Genomic DNA, 21392 nt, shown 5'->3' with positions numbered 1-21392 from the left:
AAAAAAAATATTTCTGCATATTGAAGGACTGAAATCAAAGTGGTTTTAAGGTAGGTTGTAGCCACATGAGTTGGAGAGATATTCACAAGGAATAATCAGAGGGCTAATGCTTTTCCAGTGGGTGATTCAGAGCCCTCATAAGTGAAGCTCCAACTCTGATTTGTCCTCTAAGGATTCCTTTCTCTCATGCTCCAGTGACAGCAGTAGGAATCTAGGGAGATTAGCTTTAGCAAGCTAAAACTGGCCTTTGTGAATACTTCCCTTTCCATGAGGCAAAATATCATCCAAACTATCAGTTCTGTAGGGCTTAAATAAAAAAAAATAAAATAAAATGTATACATATACATATGAATATTCCGTTTCTTCTTCCTCTGAGTACTTAAAATATTTGCCCAGCTCCAATCACAATATTTTAGTCAGGATGCAAAAAGCTACATTTTACATAGGACTAGGGAGTAAAATAAAGCTGTCATCATGTTTCAATTTATTTACAGAAAGAGGAACTTGAGACAGCATGATTGCTTGTCATCAGATTTTCATTTGCTGTCTGTGAAATTAGCCTTCATACTTCCAGTTGAGTTTCGTTCATCGCCGTCATGTCTCTGTGTGCAGATATGGTATACATCCTATGAGAAGGAGAAAGAACAATTTTCTTGTTTGTATCAAGCTGACAATTAAGTTCCTAACTCTGGGAACTGATTTTTCCAGATCACTTTGTTCACTGTATAGGTCTAGGAAAGTCAACTTGCATTCAGCATAAGGGACAAAGTTAAACATCGTTCCTCCTTCAGAGTGATAACATGGAGGTTAAACACAAATCCAGCCTCCAAAGATACACTGAAGGCTACTTTGGATCTGTTACTCATTTGCCTAAAACTGCAGAATGGTCTTTGGTAAACTATAAATTCAACACCTCAGACACAACATATATAAACTGTATGTTCTCTAGATGACATAAATCTGAGCGTAAGATTACAGAATAATTTGCTAACTGAAACTGTGTAACCTTGAGATTCTCTTTCTGGAAAATACATAAAAAATGCTGAAAATGGTAAGGGAATAATATGAATGATTAAATGGGCTTTCATGCCTCTAAGAAGTACCTACCGAGGCAAGTATGTTCTAGACTTTTGAAGCAAATGACTCTTGTTGGAATTTTACAGATTCACCATTACTTACATCTAGTAGGGCATCTGTGGCCTTTTTATCAGATTAACATCTATCATTATCTCACTGATGTTCAGTCATGGAAGTAAGACATTTGTCTGGCGTAAGTCAGAACTAAAAGCTTTTTTCCACCAAGTGCACAGTTAGTGTTTCCAGGAACTCCACTGGTGGTCAGCATAGATTTTGCCCAAAAGTTGTAAATAGAAAAGAGACCTTTTTATGAGACCTTATTTCACTTTGATTTGTTTGGTTTGTGGGTTTTTTTGGTATAAGTGGTACCTCCAGGGTGATTACGAAACTGTTGCCTCTCACAGCTAATTCTGTGGCTGAAAGGCATGGTATTACAGGTTAATTATATAAGGAATTAATACAATTCTCTCCCATTTACTTCACTGGCAATGGAGGTCATCAACACCTTCTGGAGATAACCCATATGATGACATGAAAGAAAAGGAACAGGAGGGCAGGTCTGGTCCAAAAACCACTAAAATCAATGGGACTTTTTTCCAACTCTATCAATGGAGTTGCAGCTGAATCTGAAAGTAAGAAACATCTCCTTACTTCTCTTTTTACACCTAGAGTCACTTTACAAATTTCCATGGCAACAAAGACCCTGAACATATCATGGTCAAAACCAAGAAATTGGATTCAAAGAGCTGTGGCTCTTAATAAATCTTATTTTGGTACCTTTTTGGAACATTGTGTACTTAAAGATATCCTGCTTCTCAAAGAAATTACCTTGACTTCTTCAAAGAGCTCTTCTTCTGCAGTGACTTCAATCCACCTGGCCGGCAACAGGCAAACTTACAATCAATGACCTGGTAAATAATTGGGTTGTACATGGCTGCTGACTTTGCAAGCAAAGTTGGCACCACTGAAAACTGAATGGGGACCGAGTCCGGCTGTCCAAAGGCTGACCAGACAGAGACCACAGCGTAAGGGATCCAGGCAATGAGGAACCCTGCGCAGATCAACATTGCCACCTTGTGAGAGCAGAAGAGAAAAGAGAGAAAGAAATTAATCTAGCAGTTAGACAGCACAGCACAGGGCTAGGCAGAATGCAAAGGAACACACAGCGGAATGGAAAAGAAAAATTATAACTTGCTTCAGATAAATTTACAACATGAACAAAAGCTGTCACACATTTTTCTTCTCTTTACCTAGCTCCTGTTTTCCTTTTACCTGACACAGAGCAGTTAATGAGTCTGTTATCACAGACCTTTAAAAATGCTTTAATGTCAGGCTAAACATGAGGAAACTAAATAAGGTCTAAGAAAACAATAATTCTTTGACATCAAATTCAAATTATTTAAGACGGAGAGTCCTTTAAAAATATACATACTCTCTTTTTCAGGATAATATATAACACAGAACTGTGAAAGTTTCTGAAAATCTTCGCAAGATGTTTGAAATTAATGCAGGTTAAGCTGAAAACATCTCCTATAGGGTTTTTCTTTGTTGCTTGTTTGTTTGTTTTTCTTTTTTTGTGGTTTTTTTTTCTTTCTTATTTGCAGAGCCCCTCACTTCTGTATCTTCTTCCAATCAAATATTCCTCACACTTTCAAAAAGACACCCAGTCTTATTGCACTCCAGAATAAAAGCAGCATGCACTGGGAACAGAAGACACACAAAAAAATTACGTGCAAGTCTTCCAGATTCTGGGTCCTTTGAAATCAGATTCCGAATTTCGCTAAGTCCACGTCTTTGAAGAAGTTTCCAGGACTAAAGTAGGTCCTGATGGTATGTGGGAATAGGGGACCCTGACTATCCCTGTAGGTGACTTTGTTTAGGAGGGTATATTCCTGTCTATATTTACTATAGCTCCTTCTGCTGTCACTGGGGCAAAAGTAAAGGAAATTAGGAAAAGAAGAAAAGAGTTTGAAACCCCCTGATCTAATTCAGGGCTTCTTCCTCTCTCGTAGGTTGTGCTGATGCCCAAAAGAGAAGATGTCAAATCCCAGTGGGACCAATAACCTGCTACGAGGATGGCCATTGGTAACAAGAGGAAGGAGAAGAATTTTGCCAAATTAGGTTTATCTTCTGCCCCCAGGAGAGGCTCTATGACCTGTCTGTCACTGGGAAAATGCCAACCATTTGAATCCCATTCAAGACAATTATGGAACGAGTAAGCATAAAGTCATTCAATAAGGCATGAGCTGTCAAATCTCTGGGTATACCCACTCCAGCAGATAAAAAAATGAGCATATTTACCTGGGTAAGCCAGAACTGAAACTATCGGGAATTCAATTGAGAGTGAGAATGCCAATACAATGTCTAGGTTTTTTTCTGGATGGGGCCCTGAGCAACCTGATCTGGGTGAAGATGTCCCTGCTCATGGCAGGGGTTGGACCGGATGAGCTTTGAAGGTCCCTTCCAACCCAAACTATCCCATGATTCTATGACTGTCCTAACCCATAGTATGGATTTTGTACTCTGTTAGAATCTGTAGATGCTTTAAAAGGCAAATTTCTCCCAAAGATTGCATTCCTGGTAAATGAGAAAAGGTCTTCCTTACAAAATGGGGAAACGTAGCCATAGGAATGTTCAGTATAAATAAAAGAAAAACTTTTTGGGTTCAAAATTTATGATTTATATACTTTACCTGAACCAGCCTGTCCGCACTCAGACACAGCCTGATACAGCTTCAAATAACATAATGCAATAATACATCCTGAAGAACATTTGCCATTATACCGCTGCCACTGACAGACTGTTACTGCATCCAGACTGACAGCTGTACGTGTGCTCATTTGAAATAAGGATAATCAGCAGGATTACAACAAAAAATCTTCAGAAAGCACAGGTTTTTAGGGTATTGCAAAACCTTTTGGGGAGCCTTTTGTTCCACATCTTGATGGTAATATTTATTTCAGGGAAACTTCATTTTTTATGCTTTTTTGCTGTCTGTCACTGAAAAAAACAGTGCATGTGAGCCAAGGATCTCAAACACAGCCATTTTTTATAAATTGTGCTGTGAAGTTAAACAGGTTGTGATGGAGGCTCCTTTTCCATATTTATATATGTCCCAATATTATGTTCTCCACTGTAGATCTGAGACAGAAGGGACAACTACTAGTGTTTTGACTCAGATCACATTTAAGTTTTACATGATCCCTCCAATATGGCAAAAATCGGTCTGCAACCTCAAATCAAACATTTCCAATTTTCTTCAAAGGAAAGGTGCTGAATTACTACAAACCAGTAGTGTGCTAAAGCAACCTTATTTAAAGGCAAGTACAATTTTAGCAGCTGTATTGGCAGCACTGATCATACAGGTAGCTAGCTGGGGTTCTCCAATACGTTTAGACATAATGTCATTTGTTGCTGCATATAACTTTCAGTTCAGCTCCCTAAAAATGTAATAAAATTCGATCAGCCAAGCAAAAGATGCTTCTTGTCTCCCTCTTGGCATGGCTTACAGAGGTTGACGAATCTTTTACAGCTAAGGAATCTGGTTTTGTTCAGTACAAGTTTTTATTTTGAGAGATATCCTGGCACAATAAGCAGTATCAGCAAAGATCATGGCTGTCACCATTGCCAAATAGAAGATAGATTCAGTCAAAAAGGGAAAATAGGATATGGTCTGAGATGGAAAATTAATTTTATCACTTGAGTGTGTTTTTATCAGCAGCTCGTGGCTGAACCTAAATGATAAATTGTTTTTATAAAAACAATTGCAATGTCACAGGAGTGACTTTGGTTTATATCTTCATTAACAGAGGAATGTAAGCTGTCTGAAAATTTTATCTCCCTGCTACAATAATCTGCTTTTTATCTGTTTTTCTGTTATAATTCCTCTGCACCTTGAACGCTTTAAAATAACTCTTTACAACAGTTTCTGAAAGCAAAGGGAGTTTTATGATGGCGAAAAGGGCCGTAGGGAGATGATACAACCTTTGTAAGGTCACGCAGGGAGGTTGTGGCAGAGCTTCAGACTGAACAATAATCTGGGGGACTTGAGTGCACTAATCACAAAATTATATTTCAACTCCTGTCTTTTCCCATCTTGACAGCATGGAGGAGAAAGCTGGAAGAACCACCTTCAGAGCATCATACTGTTGCCCAGTACGTTGTTGAAGTTCTCCAAGCCTGCTCTTATGACCCAATAAAGTAAACTGAGTTAAATCTTCCTACCTACCTTGGTCAGCTTCATTTCAAGTACGTTGCTGTTCTGAATCCTGGTATCATAGTGAGCGACCTCTTTGGTGGATGACTTGACTTTTAGAATGATTTTGACATAGGAAAACACAATCACTGCCGTTGGGAACAGGAGGCAAAAGAAAAGAATACTCAGAATAAAAGCCTGTCCAGCTACCGACGCCTGTGCCAGCCACCAATCCAGAGTGCAGGAGGTCCCAAAGGGCTCGGGGGCATAGCTCCCCACACCAGCAAAAGGCACTGTGGCCCAGAATGTAGCATAAGCCCAGATCATTGCCAGACAGATAAATGCATGATGTCTCTTAAGCCAGGTACCTGGAAGATAATTCAAGAGTTAACAACGTCAGGTCCATATGAATTTGGCACGGTTGAATATGTCATTCCACACATGCAGTAAGAGTTTGCTTGGCTGTTTGACAACAACTGTTATAAGGTTTATTTCACCTCTTTCCAGCTACCTATAGTATACATATATACCCCTGAGCTAGGCACCCCAGCTTTGCGTGGTACCTCATGAAAATAAATACACACTCATAGAGAGGGCTCCACCTGACATTATTTCAGACCTCTACTTTAGGGTGTGATGATTTGCAACTTAGAAGAGTCTATGCAAAAGCAATTCAAATAGCCAGCTCAGCAACGATCATGGGGAACTTGTCTAGTAATTTTGAAAATTGCTTTGTGGTCTCTAAAGGCGTATTCATAGTGTGTGGTTGGATGAAATGGAGGTTCGGCCCACATGAAGGACTAAGTGTTTAGTTCAGCTTTTTGTTGTTCAGTATGAAGACTCTCTAGCTGCAACTGTACAACGCAACTTTATTTCCTGTTCCTCCTGTCACATACTAACTGGTTGAAGTTTGATCTCAAGACACTTCTCAACATAAAACATTAACTCAAGTGACTGAAAGACAATGCTTTACAGAGGAAATAACATATCCAAGATTTATTTATATCTTGTCATTCTTTTCCAGTACAGTAAATCATCATATGCATACAGTCAGAAGTATTTGTAACTGATGTTTTCATGTACCCTTCTCCATTTGTTTTTTTAAATACTAATGGTATGCCTGGAGTGGTGGAGTGGGGTATTGTCTCTCTGCTTATCTTGCATGCAACCCTATTTCAGCTAGAAAAAAGTTTCAGTTTACAAGCTGTCCACCATCACCTTTGTTCAACATGTTGGATTCAGATAGGACTAACAAGTTAAAATCTATGATTTAATCAGAAAATCAGCTCCTTCCATCTTGGAAGCTGTAATCTGTTTTCACTCCTCATCCACTGTGAGGAGCTTTCTTCAGGGTTTCAGAATGACATAGAACAAAACCAAAGCAAAACAAACATTTGGATGCAACCAGTGCACCTCCCCACTTGGTTTTACATTTCCAGATCACTGGAAGGAAAATAACATTGACTGTCAAATGCCAAAATCAAACACAAGGGCTGGGAGACAGGAAGGTGGTGTGATTTTCAGGTGTGGAAAAACTAGAGCAACAAGAGCATGAGGACTAATATATCTGTATTATTTTTACAGCTATTGTCAAACCACAGCAACTGATTACTAAAAGAAACCAACCAAACAAAAAAAGTTGCTGCTTTTGGAGCAAACTGAAGGTGTGGTTATATAGTCAGGTGCTCCAGGTTCCTGACTGATTTAGACCACAGGACTTCCTTTCAGAAATTGTTACAACAGCTTCCAGGTTGCACTTCCTAGAACAAGAGTCTTCCTGTTCCTATTCCTAGAGGAGAAGTAGATGAAGGAGTAGCTCTCTGTGTTGAACAACCTACTGGAACCAGGTAGCTTCACGGGGAAGAATGACCTGGGAAAGGTCAGGTTGTAAATCCTGGGTCTCGGGAACATAAACTGAACCAAAAGTCCTTGTACAGAAAATGGCTAAGTTAACCACCTAGACTGAACATGCTAAATATGTTTATTGCGCTGCATCATTTTGTATGGACAACCATGATGAAACAGCCCTTGAGAAAAGAAACTTTGAAGTGTTCTGTCTCTCTTGAACTAAAATGTCATACTAAACACCAGAGCTCACGGCATGAATGCGCCTGGCCATGAAATGTTTACTTCAGCTGACCAAGTCTGAAAAATTGCTTATGATTTGAGTTGCTACTGAATTATTTTGATAAGACCTTTATAGAATGAGCTGAAATCTTGCTTAATGTGAATGGTGTGTTTAAAACTCAGCTAAGGAGACTTTCCCTGCACTCACATTTCAGGAAAAAAGTATGGACATGTCAGGATCTGTGAGAGCAGATCTTAGTGCAGTACCACGGCTTTTAATTGACAGCATGCTCAGCTCTTGGGCAGGCTAGCTTACACTTCCCAGCTGAAAACTTCTCTTATACCTTAATATTACATGGTTGATATTATATGACATTATAATGAGATCAGTTGTATGTCCTTCAGGTCACATGGGCAACATGTTTCTTATATGCAAAGTCACCTTGAGTATTCCCAGTATTTTGTCAGGGACCTAGTCCCTTCCAATGCAAGGAAAATGTCCTTTCTAAACTGTGACATCTTTTAACTGGGGAGAATGAAGCATATAATACTTCATATCCAAGAGAAATAAGATATTGATGGATATGGTGATAACACCTTTCATCACTAAATTAATTGGATCCTTTCAGCTTCCATCTCCATATTAGAGAGAAGGCATCATGTTTATCATGATCTATTGCACATCCAAATCTTATAGACGTTTTAAATAGCTTGCCACATATCTTAAGGGAATTTAGGTATCTAATAAGGAATACTTTTGCATGTCAGGCCATAATACCCTGCAAGATGAGCTGTACTCAGATCTGTTACTGTCAACAGGCCTTGATAGACACCAAGTGATTTATCTGCGAGTGATTACTAAAACTCATGGCTAAAGCAGACAGCAGAGAGAAAACAGTGAAGGTGTTATGCCCAGCAATACAAATTTAACTGGGATTACTTGGGTCATACAAATATGTTCCTCTCATCTGTGTATTCCCCTCTATATTTAACAACAGAATTTTGAAGAGTTTAAGTATGATTTCGGTTTATAAAAGTATATCATTTAATACAGTTTTTCCATAGTCATTTAGTATAGCTTTTATTCCTTACCATAAGACAAGTGACAGATTTTTAGATATCTATCCAGGCTGACAGCTGTCATGGTAATAAGGCTCCCACAGCCGAAGAAGAAACCAGCCCATCCATACCAGCGGCATCCCATCCATCCAAACACCCAGCGGTGAGAAAAGAAGGAAATGATACTAAAGGGTTTCCCTACAACTTCAAAAAGAAAAAAGAATGTCAGTTGATCGATAAAATCTTAGAATCATAGACTAGTTTGGGTTGGAAGGGACCTTCAAAGCTCATCTAGTTCCAAACCCCCTGCTATGAGCAGGGACATCTTCACCCAGAGCAGGTTGCTCAGAGCCCCATCCACCCTAGCCTTGAATGCTTCCAGGGATGAGGCATTCATCACTGATATAACCACTGTTTTCCAGAAAAGCAGACACTCCCCTTTGCCCAAAGATAATGTAAAACCAGTAAAAATGCTCTGCAGAGTGGAGAGAGGGCTTCAGGCACAACAGACGTGATGACTTACATGCCCTTCATCCACAGAACTAAGCCTAAGACAGTTGTACCGACATCCCGTAGCATCTATGCAGTGGTAGGATGAGCCAAGCCTGAAGAATGGCTGGAAACAGGTGATTTACTGCAGACCACATGAACTGGAAAGTAAACTCATACTCTGGTGCTGAGCATGTGCAAGCCTGTCCTATTATGAAAATTTCAGAGTATGTGTTAAATCCACATGCAAATACATGCCAGAATGTAAACAGTACGGGTGATGAGTGAGTATGGGCTTGAAACTAGTACAAATCTAGCTGGGCTACAACCCTATAACTGAGTGTCTTCAAAGAGAGGATGAAGAAATTTGCCTTCAAAGTGAACTTCTGCGAACCAGCCAGGGCCCAACAGTAGGATGTATGGTGTGGTAAAGTGTTAGGTTAGGAAGGAAGATGGTGCTATGGTCACAGCATGGACTTGAGCTGCAGAAGTGGTTTCAGCTCCTATCTCTTTCTTGGTGACTCTCAGGAAGTCATCTCGCCACAGATATTAAAATGTTTTAAGTATCCTCAAACAGAAAGGAAATACCTAACTATTATATTTTGGATACTCTATTCTAGTGGCACCTTAGCTCATTTCTCTATTTGTAAAAATGGGTGGTGCATTGTGGAAGAAATGAATTTAGGTCGTCTGTTCCATTCTTACCTTAGAACAGATTAACGTTGTTCGTATTCTTTGTAAGTATCATGAAAATCAGAGAGTTCAGAAATAATAATTTTCTAGTTGGGATCTCCACTTCCTGATTTTATTTTATTTTTTGTCTCAAACCGGGCAAAAAAACCTCCAATTTTAATGAAACATAAAACTCAAAAATATATCATCTAGGAATATCAGCTTGTTTTCCGAATCCTTCATTTCTACTTACCAGACTGACCTGAAATGCTCTAAGGCCTGAACACTTGAATTGCAACATTCAAACAACATTAAATATTTAATTCCACCTTTCTGTGCCTGTATTCCTTCCTGCACAGGAGTTTCCAGAGTACCTCAAGGAGTTGAAAGCATCTCAGCTGCCCTGGGCTATTTTCTCTGGCTGAACCACACCGTCTGTAATGTCATGGCAGCTCAGTGAATTAGTTTATAAAGAAGGCAAAAATGGTCTTGCAAACAATAATTCCCACAAGGTAACCTATTCACAGAAGTCAAGAAACAGTCTATTTTGTTGAAGCGTTCTGTAGAAAAATACATTGGATTTTTACCTAAAATATTCCATTTTGGATGAAACTAACGAAAACTAAACGTGTTTTCATTCTTAACAGAAAATTAAAACATTTCTACCAAAACAAAACATGGCGGAAGATGTCCTTTGCTTCATGTTCTGTGCCAAAAGGATCATGACTGAAAACTCTTCAAAATGAGACTTGTTTTTAAACAAGATATTTTGGGATTAATTTCCTTTAGACTAAGCATGTAAGGAAAACTCTGCCTCAGCCTGAAGGTTGCACTCAAGTCAACATATTATGTGCTTCTCTCCAAGCAGAATGGATGTACTTTAATTTTTCAAGCAAAAGCTGACCCCAGTGATTAAGATTTCAAGGGAAATACATTAAATATGGCAAGGTCTAGGATATATGCTAAGAGTCACCAACTTTTCTAATGTAAATCATTGTTAGTTCTAAAGGCCAACACATATTTGCATGAAATCAAATTTCTCTTCAGTGGCACAGGACTCAGAGCGTGGGATCAGTGCAAAATGAGCCTGATGCAGTTTTGAGCAAGTGGCTGGTGCCACCCTGTGGTATCTGCAGGCAGCAAAAGTCCCATCTTCATTGCAATCAGTCCAGCAGACAGAAAACATCATGTTTCCTGAGTCAACATCTTCTGTCAACAACAACAACAGAAACCAAACCAAACCAAACAAACAAACAAATGCGGGGAGGAAAAAGCACCCATGGCTGTGTCAATCACAGTTCTTTTTAATTATAACATTTAAACACACATGTAGATTGGAATCCCCTTGGAAGACAAGGTGACCAAGTGTTATATTAGAAACAGACCTTAACAGGAAAACTAGCAGCCCTCATGCTACAAGAGCTCCCAAACAAGCTGCAGTTTGTATGGTTGGGACATACAGCTTATATGCTTAGAAGATATCTGTTTACATTCCAAATATATAGCTACAGAAATTGTCCTGAAACTCTCTGTCTCATTGGAGTGACTCTCATTGGAGTTGGGCATGAGCCTTATAAAATAAGACAGACTCTTAGGACACAAAGGAGATGGGAGCATCACAGAAGAGGCAAAAACTAGTCTTTTATTTTTTCCTTCACTTCTACGTGCTGCAAGGTGGAAATAGTGTCTCCATGACAGATATGTCAAGGAAATAACTGGGATTTCTTTGTGTGGTAGCAGAGCAGAGATATTTATACTACTGCCTTTCTTCTGCTGAATACATAAGTATCTCCTTCAGAAAACCATATTTACTGGTCACCAGGAGGCATCAAAATCAGTGGAGGCTGAGAGGATGAGCTGCTCTTGGCCATGCACAGTGACAGCACAATGAGCTTTGGTTCAAGGAGGCTGGGAGACATCTTTATTTTAGGCATTTGGATGAAGGTAAAAATCATTTGGCAGAGACGAGGGCAGGAAAAGGGTACACTGGAGTTGGGGACAGGAGTCCTGGTGTATGCAACACACAGGGGACAGATGGCTTTGAGAGCATAGGAACAAGCTGGTGTTGATATTGCTCTGGGGAGATCCCATGGTCAGCTGGATCACACCATGTCTTTATTCCCATTGGATTGTCTGCCATCCAAAATATCCTTTTCTAAAGGACATCCAGTCCTGCCCCTGCATTTGCATTCAGCCATGAGCAGCTGAATGAGACTCATGTCCAGAGCCAAAGGAATGATTTCCAAAGGCATTTGACTCCGCAAATTCATGTAAACCTTTCCAAAGCTCCCTCATCTCAGGCCAGGGCATCCCGACTGTGGGGCTGAAATAAAAATCCCACCAGTTGGCTGATGTTGCTCTTACTTTAGAGACTGACACAAATGCTTATTTTCGTGACACAGCGATAAAAGAGGACAGTCACTAGAGAGAAAATTATTAGCTTTGGTAGGCTGATGGCCACTGGCATTTTCCCATTCTTTTCCCTCATGTTCCTCTCCAGTCATATTTGGCTAAATATGTATTTTGGATGTACCTGGATGCCTCCTGTAGCATCCTACAGTAAGAAAACAGTTTTATTGAGCTGTAATATTGAGCTGTTTTGTGGTTATCGTGTCGGGATGCACATGGGAACCAACTTTGAAGGCCTGCCCAGGGCTGGGGTGAACAGGAGTTTTGCCTGATTGATAGAGCCAACCCTATTTTTTCCCCTGTACTTTTCATTTCTTTCCATCAACTTGTTCAGGAATGTTGTCTTCTATCCTTCTCTCTTATTTATATGCAAATAATAGAGCAAAAGGCATTTTGGGCTCTCCGTGACTTCCAGAGGACTGTCTCTTGCTGCTGCTAGAAAGAATGGTGGGATGGTAAAAATGAATGAAAATAAGACAAGAAATTACCTGAAATGCCCAGATCACACACTGCTAAATTAACAGTCATTATCTCAGCAGGTCTCAATTTCTTTTTTCGCTTTGAAGACATAAATATAACATACCCATTTCCCAGAGTTGAAAGTATCCCTGTAAAATATTTTTTTAAAAAAGAAAACAAAGAAGAAAACAAACAAACAAACAAAAACAAAAAACAATCAAATTAGATTTCTCCTCAAAAAAAACAACAATACCCCATCTTCCTTGTGAAATTCTCTCATATTTTCAACTTGAACCTGTGGTGCCAAGGCTAGACATTTTACTCTGAGACATAATCATCTCATCCTCATCATGCAGCTCATTGAGACATCTACTGCAGCCATCTCCCTCCCACAACAAATGCTATTTTTTCCCTCTGCAGCAGGGCATTTACCACTTGAGCCTGCACAACTATTGACTGAATGCACATAATAGAAATGCACATAATAGAAATCCCAGAATTCCCTCTGTTCCACTCAACCCCATTTGTGTCACAAACATTTATACAACCACAAGAATGAAATTCAGCCACCTGTAATCACGAAGACCCCAATCTCTGACCCACCTTAATTTCATAAAACACTATAGTCAGAGGTTGAGGGATACATTTCTAAAGTAATGTAAATTATTTATATTAATACTACATTTCTAAAGTAATATAAGTTCTTTATATTAATATTACATCTTAAATTTTGCAATAAAAGTTATTTCTATCATAATAAGAAATAAAAATGGTAAAATATCTCTGATTTTAACTTCCAGCTGGAATTCAGTGCATGAGGAGGGATCTTGTTCATATTGGCTGACATCTTTTGCCTTATCACCACCCAAGGACCCACAGGGACCAACCCTGCAAGTGGTTATTCAGTCAATCACGCTGGTATCAAAAATTGAAGAGTTTCCACTTCCCTTTAGGAAAACAAAACTCATGTTTCAAAGATTTTGAGCCCAGAGTCAGCGTTTTGCAGTGGAAATGCAGGAAAGCCCAGAACATCCATTTGAGGAAGCAAGAGTCACCCCCAAAGGTGAACACCCCAAAGGGACCATGGCCCATGAAGGCCCCACACTGGAGCAGAGGAGACAAGTAAGAAGGAGGAAGATGCAGAAGAAAAGAGTGAGGAGCAAAGAGTGGCATAGACCCCAACCTCCTGCGCCACCATTGTCTCACCAAAGGGTCCCATGATGATCATGAGGGGGAAGGAGAGATGTCAGGAGTGAAGTTCAGCCTTGGAAAGGTGTTTTCCTTAAGTATTTAAAGTTTGTTAAATTGTCTCCCAACACCCAAATTAGTAATTAAATGTTTTCAGTTGAATTGAATTCCCCACAATGAGTTTGTTTTGTTGATTGTTTCTGCCCCATCTTTATATCCACCCTGTCTTTACCTCTGCTGCTTTCGTTCTTCCCATTTCCTCTCCATCCCACTGTGAGTAGCTTGGCTGCTGGCCAGGGCCAACCCTCCACACTACTATGAAAAAGCTGTAAATAACCCAACTTTCCTCTGTTGATGATGCAGAAAAGTCACTCTTTGTGGTGCTTTCCTAAACATGGCTCTGGTGCTGCAAACTCAGCCATATTCCATGTTTCAAAAAGACCCCAGCAGCCCCCACCTGCCCAGCAACATCTCCCTCTTCAAATATTGTACCTTCGAACACCACATAGTTTTCATCACAGTCTGTTGAGAGGCCAGACCTCAGGAATTAAACCTCAGGAACTAAATGGGTGTTTCCCATTTCTCATATGACTTCCTCTGGCCCATCGATGGAATGATCCCCTTGCAAGGGTGCCATGTCCTTACAGATCCAAGAAACCCAACCTGGGGACATCCATGAGGCAGAGGCACAAATGATTCCCAGAGGCTGATACCAGACTATTTCTCAAGAAATGCAAGTAACTGTGGAACTCAAAGTTTACCAAACTCATGAGAAAAATACTTTGATTTTGAATTTTTCAGTAATAAATTCAATACTCATGTAATTGGAAACACTTCTTATTTGTATACTGACAGTATCACTTTCTACATTATTTTAAAAAATAAACAGGACAGAAATTGGCTTATCATTTAATCTTAGGTTTTCTCAGTAAATTTGATTTATCCTTGGTGAATGAAATTTGAAGAATATCCTACTCCTATGCCTTTGAAAAATTAATCTGAATTATAAATATATACAAGAATTCATACAAACTGTTTTCCTCCTTGCAGCTAAGTGAATGAATCTCAGTGTTGCTGAGCATTTTTCATATATCTTAATCCTTTTCTTTCTTAATGCTATTTTCTTTCTATTGATATTTAGGATATCTAGCGTGGCAGCATCTACTTTGAAACACTGTTCAAAAGTGACTGACATTTTCCTGAATCTTTTTCAACTGACTGGTAGTCCAGAGAGACGTCTTCATCACAGAAGCCTCTGAAGCAACTGCTCATTATTAATAACAATATTTCAGAGAGCCCCCGTCCACTGACCTTCTAATCCTGGAAGGTGTCCAGTGATAAATTGCCTTTTGTCTATACCTGTGTCTGGCAGTTGTTTGCATGAATTCTTTTTTAACTCCTTGGCGACAGAAACTTCATAATCTCTGTAGATGAAGCATCTAATGCTTCATTTTTCCTGCTATTAAAAAGATTTTCCTAGACAAAGTCCTCACTGTTGCAGGTTCCCAGCTCTGGTAGCTGCTGGCAGGTTGTGTCTTGGGCAGAGCCCAGGGTTGGAAACAGGGGAAAAAAGACTCTTCAGATATAAAATAAGGGCTCTTTTCCAGGAGAAAACAGTTCAGGGCACAACTGTCCGCTGTTAATATGTACACAGAAAGAGTCAAGGATACAATAACTAAAAAAGTGCCACCTACAGAGAGTCAACCTGCAGCCAAAGGTGAAAGCATATAAAAGAAGAAATCTGAACAAATAATATTCCTTTTCTCCAATCTGACAGCATGCTAAACCATCAGAGAAAAAAAAAAAAAAAAAGAAAAAAAAAACAAAAAAGAAAAAAAGGAAGACAGTTCAGGAGTTTGTATTCAATTAAGCTGTTTTGTAACATGCTGAAGAAGTGTGCAACAACAGTTTGCAAATCAATAGTTACTCACCATGGGCTCCCAAAGGAGCTGACAGCCAGCAGGTCTCTGCTAAGTAGTCAGTTGCCCTACCCAGCCGTACAGTAAATCAATCAAGTCAGTGATGGAAAAGTTAGCAGGGGAAGTTACAAAGTAAAAATAATTGGATTCTTAGAGTCATGTGTACCGTTCAGTTCTTTTTTCCAATTAAAACAATACACGTGGAAATGAACCAGTTAGGACAAAAGATTACACATTCGCAGAGAATTTGTCACAGATTGGTCCAGACCCCTGATGTTTTTAAGGACAAAAAAAAAAGCATTTTTGTATTTTCAAACTGCAATACTTCAGTCATACAACCAGTCTGACCCTAAGAGCTCTGCCAAGTTTCCTGATAGCATCCCAGCCTCACTTGCTCACTGTGCAACTTCTTCCCTTTTTTGAAATAAATTTTAAACTCACTTGCACCTCACATGCCTCAAGCTCAGAAAGATGCCCATAGCAATCCCCACCTCCTGGCTTCCCACCTCTCTGCAGCTGGTCCCTCTCTCTGTTCTCAGGATGTCCACACAGGACATCCTCAAGAGGGGCCACCATTTCTTGGAAGGGATCTGCAAAGGAATCGGGGACACAATTCAGTGGCAGAAGGTGACCATGGACAGGTTCAGCCTGAACCGCAAGTTACAATAAGAAAACATAGACAAACCCTCACTGGGTACGGGAGCTGCATGCTCCAGCACAGTTCTCCATCTTCTGCAGATTGCACAGTGTACAAAGTAAATCTGCAATATTGCAGAGTTACTACAAGACCCAGCTATGCCCAAAAGCGATTTAAGTGCAGTTTTTGCTTACTGTTTTGGGTACTTGGGACTATAAAGCTGCACATTAAAGCAAATACACAGCCTCAGCAAACCTGTTGTGTGGAATTTGATGCCAGTGAATAGTTTCACAGAGACAGACTTCCTTCTCCACTACCTCAAGATCAAGTAACCACCACTGAAAACCTCTGCATGTCAGTGCTTCATGTGGATGCTTTGAACTGTCAGAAATCTGCTTTGCGGGAAAGGAAATTTAGGATTATTTTTGTTCACGGAAAGTAAAAAAAGCCACTCCGAAATTTACCTGGGAACAACAGAGATTAATTTCCTTCTAAGTGCTCATATTTTTGCAGGCCCAAGCTATCAATAAAATGTTGTCATCCACCTAGACATGAATGGGTAATAAAATACAGATCTGCACATCAACAGGAGCTGATGGTGGCATCCCCAAGGCGATAAGCTAAATCGATCTTGTAACTCATATGTGAATCATTAGCCCAAGCAAAGCCTTTCTTTTTCTTTGTAAGAAAGATGTGTCTAAAGACTACTTAACCCCATCTATTCACAAGCACAGAAGAAGACCTGACATTGTTCCTTCCATCAGTTTCATTTAATTCCTTTTCTTAGTGGCTGAGCTCCAGAGTGTAATTCAGCTTTACTGGTAAAAAGCGTGAATCTCTCCTTCACTGAAACCTCTATAAAAGGGGGGTTTCTGTACTTCTCTTGGCCTCTGGTAAATTAATATCCATTACTATATTGCATGCAGTGCTTAAAACACTGCTGTGCTGGTCTAGAAAACGTGAAACAGGTTTCTGCTGCTGAAGTGGCTGAGGGTACAACTGAACAGCAGCTAAGCAATGACTGCTTGAAATCTTTGCAATGATTGCTAAAGGGAATTAAAAATATCTGTGCAGGATACCAGTTGTATGCAACACAAGCCAAACACATGAAAAAATAAGTTAAGCCCGGAGCAGAATCTAGAATGCAATGTCTAAAGTAGAGTTACACGTGTACAGCAGAGCTATGGCTTGAACTTCCCTAGCTTGGGCCACTGGGCACAACGAGTCCATCACAGGCTTTTTGACATCCAGTCCACAACATCAGGAGGATGGGAATCCAGTGTCAAAATTATTATCAGTTCTTTATAAACTATAATTTCAGTCTCCTCACACTGCTTATGTAAATCAGTACCTTCATGGTCAGCTTTTGGCTTTTCACTGCAAATTCATTATTTCTATTCCTTCCCTTAATTTGATTATATCTATGTTTTCCAAGATGTTTCACATCTGGCAGGGGTATTTCTTTGAAACTGGATAAATCTACATTTCGACTGCTCAGACATATTTACTGGGATTAAAACTAAGTTTGCTTAACTGAGTGAAAAAAGAACTGAGGGAGGTTGTTTTGGACAGTTCAGTGAACACATCTGTCTGCATATGAGCAGAAAAAATATATATATGTGAAAAGCTAGGATACATACAAAACTGTGCATGAGTACCAAGAACACCACAGAGATACAGCTTCACCTGATGGCTCTGCTGCTCTGAATTCCTTTTTTGATAAATACATAAGCAGAAGATGAATGAGAAATAAATGTTATTCAAGCCTTTGTGAGACCTTCCCTGCAGAAAATATTAGATTACTTACAGCAGTCAGGGGAAAGGCAGTAAGAGTAGGAAGGAGAAATGTAAAATAGTGAATGAGAAACGTGAAGGTAGGACTGAAAGATCTTTGTATTTTGTGCAGAACTGATAGAACAAGAGAATAAAATAATAAATGTCAAGGAATAGACTGTATACCCTGTATTCAGCTTGGCATTCATCTGTCTGACACCCAGAGCCCAATTTAGTGTAGCAGAGATATACAACCTGGGCTCAGCCTCCCTGGGAAAATACCTTCTGATCTATGAGAAACTGCATGAACTAAAGACATAAAACATAAGGAAACCTAAACACTAGAAAGAAGTCTAAGTGTTGAGGCAACAGTTAGGAGCTCAAGTACTCCAGAGCAAAAATATTGACGCTAAAAGATACTATCTTGCACCCATCCCCAAAGCAAAGAAGGTAAATTATCAAGAGCAAGGACCAGTTTATTCCTAGAAGCAACGAAGACCAGTTATTTCCCAGGTGAATGACAATGCCTTGGCATATGAATACTTAAAGTAGAAATCAGTCCCAGCTATCATCTGTGTGCACTAAGCAATGAATAATTGCATTTATTCTGCTTGCAATATCACTTTGTACATGGCAAAAGACTCCAAAACAAAAGGGAAGGGAGAGTGTTGGGCACAAAATATTCTTCAGTACAATATGTAACAGGAGAGCTGATGCCAGGAGCTGAGCAAGATTCAAATGAGCACACCTGAGGATGTTCTTTTTGCTGCATAGGCACGTGAGAGAGGCTTTGAAAACAGGCCGTAAAACACACGTGGCAAAGAGGCAAAAAACAGTTCTGGTGAAGAACAATTAAACTGCAAGCTAGCAACCTATCTGTAGAAAAAATCTGAGTATTTCTTCACTTTTTGCTGGAAGGTCTACTCCTGGTCACTTTTGGCTACCTAGAAGAGCATTGGGTTCTGACACTAACTGTTGATACTCTCAACACCATATTTCTAACACATTCTGTCCTCTCCCTCCTAGATTTTTCTTTCTAGTATGGAGAAATATACAATTACATATCTAATGCACAGCAGCTTCTGCCTTCTTCATGAGCGCCTGCAAAGACGCAATGACATAGTCATATTTCAAAGACAAATTAAAAAATTATTACCAATTATTGTCAAATAAATCCCAGCTACAATGTCAGCTTCTCTAGAAAGCTTTGATGCAAAGGGATCTTCCTTCTGGAGATAGTGTGGGAGGAACTCTTCCTGGGAGGAAGTGTTGTGATCTGACGCCATCCCATTCATGTCCTGTTCAGCGTCTGAAAAACAGAAGAACACTTTGCAATAGATCACGTCTGCCACCAGAAAACGTGAAGATATATTTGTTCATACACAACATGCATCCTCCTGTCTTCATTTCTGCTTTGCCACCTCCCAGGGCATTTCAGGATCCAATTTAAAATTGCATAAAGTATCCTGCCATGATTTATTTCATGGAATCATAGAATCACAGAATGTTTTGGGTTGGAAAGGACCTTAAAGATCATCTAGTTCCAATCCCCCTGCCATGGGCAGGGACAACTTCTGCTGGACCATGTTGCTTAAAGCCCCATGCAACCTGGCCTTGAACACTTCCAGGGATGGGGCATCCACAGCTTCTCTGGGCAGCCTGTTCCAGTGTCTCACCACCCTCATGGTGAAGAATTTCCTCCTTATATCTAATTTAAATCTCCCCTCTTTTGGTTTAAAGCCATTACGAGTTGTCCTATCACTATATGCCCTTGTAAAAAAAAATCCCTCTCCAGCTTTCTTGTAGGTCACCTTATGAACTGGAAAGCTGCTGTAAGGTCCCCCTGGAGCCTCCTCCAGGCTGAACAACCCCAACTATCTCAGCCTATCTTCATAGCAGAGGTGCTCCAGCCTTCTGATCATGTTTAGAATCCTCCTCTGGACTTGCTCCAACAGGCCCATGTCCTTCTTATCCAAGAATGTCATTATTAACATGGCACTTACCACAGTAATCTATCTGAGCAACACCTAGGCACCAGTGTGCTGTGCCATTCAAGTCAGGGCTTCTGGAGCACCTTCCCTGAATGTCTTAAGGGGCTTCATGTTACTGGGTGTAAGGGTGACTCAAGACAGAGAACATGTGAAAAACAAGCAACAAAATTGTTTGTGTCTGAAAGGCTTCTTTGCTCAATATGTTTAATGCATAGTGAACAGGTTGTCTTTATTTATACACACTGTCCTTGTAATCCCAAGAAACTGGGAATTATCAGTAAGACAATCTCAGGAATTTCTTTGTATCCTGAGGGGTGCTGTGTCTACAGAGTGCTCTGCAAAATTTACACTTAAGTGAAAAATTATATCCATAAATTCTCCTTAGAGTTATTTACGTGGAGGGTTCTAATGCAAATAACTTAATAAGCTGTGGTTATAAACTGTAATTGGCTATTACAGTTATGAAGAAGCAACAGGGGTATTAAATAATAGACTTACTTAGGCAAACTTCTTGAGTTTTCTTTCCATTTCTTTTTGTGTGGAAATGGGCTATTGAGGTCAAATGTGCTAAGATCAATAAAGTGAACCCTGATATGGGAAAGCCAGAATCTGGCAGACTTCCATGAAATGTACTCCTCCAGGAAAACTGAAGAAGTAAAGTGAGGAACTCTAGCATAAGAGGAAAATATTTCTGCAATGTTTGAAACCACCCAGCCAAGAGCTATTTAGGACATTTAGTCGCCCTAGTTCTTCTTGCTGGTGCTTGATGGAGCAGGAGTGACATGCAAGAACTTAGCAATTGACTCCCAAGGCTTCCATACTTTTTGCTGTGGGACCTGGGACAAGTTGGGAAACTTTAAATTTTGCCCCTCTTAAAGTCCATACTTGAATGGAAGTTAAGCGAGAAGAAAATAGTATTTCATTATTTTACCGATTTGCTACGTCTTCTGCATCCTGAAGGCAGACAGTCTTCTCAATAATGGCCCTGTATGGCCAGAAACATCGCAGATGACACCTACCTACACCTAAAGCACCCACAACATTCTCCCTGCTGTCCCTCTAGCCTTGAAAAAAAGACCTTATTTTAGGGAATCGGATGGTGAGGGAACACTCCCACTCTAGACATGGGAGAAGCCAAAACGCATCCCCGGCATTTGGCTCCAAGTAGAACTAAGTCTTTAAAGTCCAGCAGCTTCATTGCTGCTTTTTGTTTTCTTTCGGTTTTTGTTTTCTTTCATTTTTTTCTGGTAAAGGAAAAAATAAGCAAAAGCTAATTAATGAAAAAAAAATACCTTAGGTGACTTCATGAGAATTTTTCTCCTGCCATAGTGATGGAGAATAATCACTCCAAAGTTTTCACTGCTCCAGAAGGCAGAGCAACCATTTAGGTTTGGGTTTGGTACCATGGTACAGCAGCCTGGACATGGACTAAAGAGACCGTCCTGTACCAAAGGGTG

At 39.9% G+C, this 21392-nt stretch overlaps 1 protein-coding gene across 1 annotated transcript; it reads right to left on the bottom strand.

Annotated features, from left to right (window-relative positions):
- Window positions 1–562: 562 nt before the first annotated feature.
- Window positions 563–19403, bottom strand: LOC135987547 (opsin-5-like). Its single transcript, XM_065632537.1, has 6 exons — window positions 19101–19403; window positions 12457–12576; window positions 8432–8602; window positions 5306–5640; window positions 1906–2150; window positions 563–626 (listed from the first exon to the last, which is right to left on the bottom strand). The coding sequence occupies exons 1-6, from the start codon at window positions 19237–19239 to the stop codon at window positions 563–565; spliced, it is 1074 nt and encodes a 357-aa protein (XP_065488609.1). The 5' UTR covers window positions 19240–19403.
- Window positions 19404–21392: the final 1989 nt, after the last annotated feature.

The sequence above is a fragment of the Caloenas nicobarica genome, chromosome 3 (genome assembly GCF_036013445.1).
Source record: "Caloenas nicobarica isolate bCalNic1 chromosome 3, bCalNic1.hap1, whole genome shotgun sequence".
Taxonomy (NCBI): domain Eukaryota; kingdom Metazoa; phylum Chordata; class Aves; order Columbiformes; family Columbidae; genus Caloenas; species Caloenas nicobarica.
The sequence above is the reverse complement of the archived record's forward strand: the minus strand, read 5'-3'. Positions and strand labels throughout refer to the sequence as shown.

Bases quoted from the DNA above. Each gene is read 5' to 3' on its own strand.
- LOC135987547 (XM_065632537.1), bottom strand. From the start codon at position 19,239: ATGAATGGGATGGCGTCAGATCACAACACTTCCTCCCAGGAAGAGTTC. The intron at 12,577-19,100 runs GTAATAATTTTT...AATATTTTACAG, and splicing joins GATTTATTTGACAATAATTG to GGATACTTTCAACTCTGGGA. The intron at 5,641-8,431 runs GTAAGGAATAAA...ATTATCTTCCAG, and splicing joins AATCTGTCACTTGTCTTATG to GTACCTGGCTTAAGAGACAT.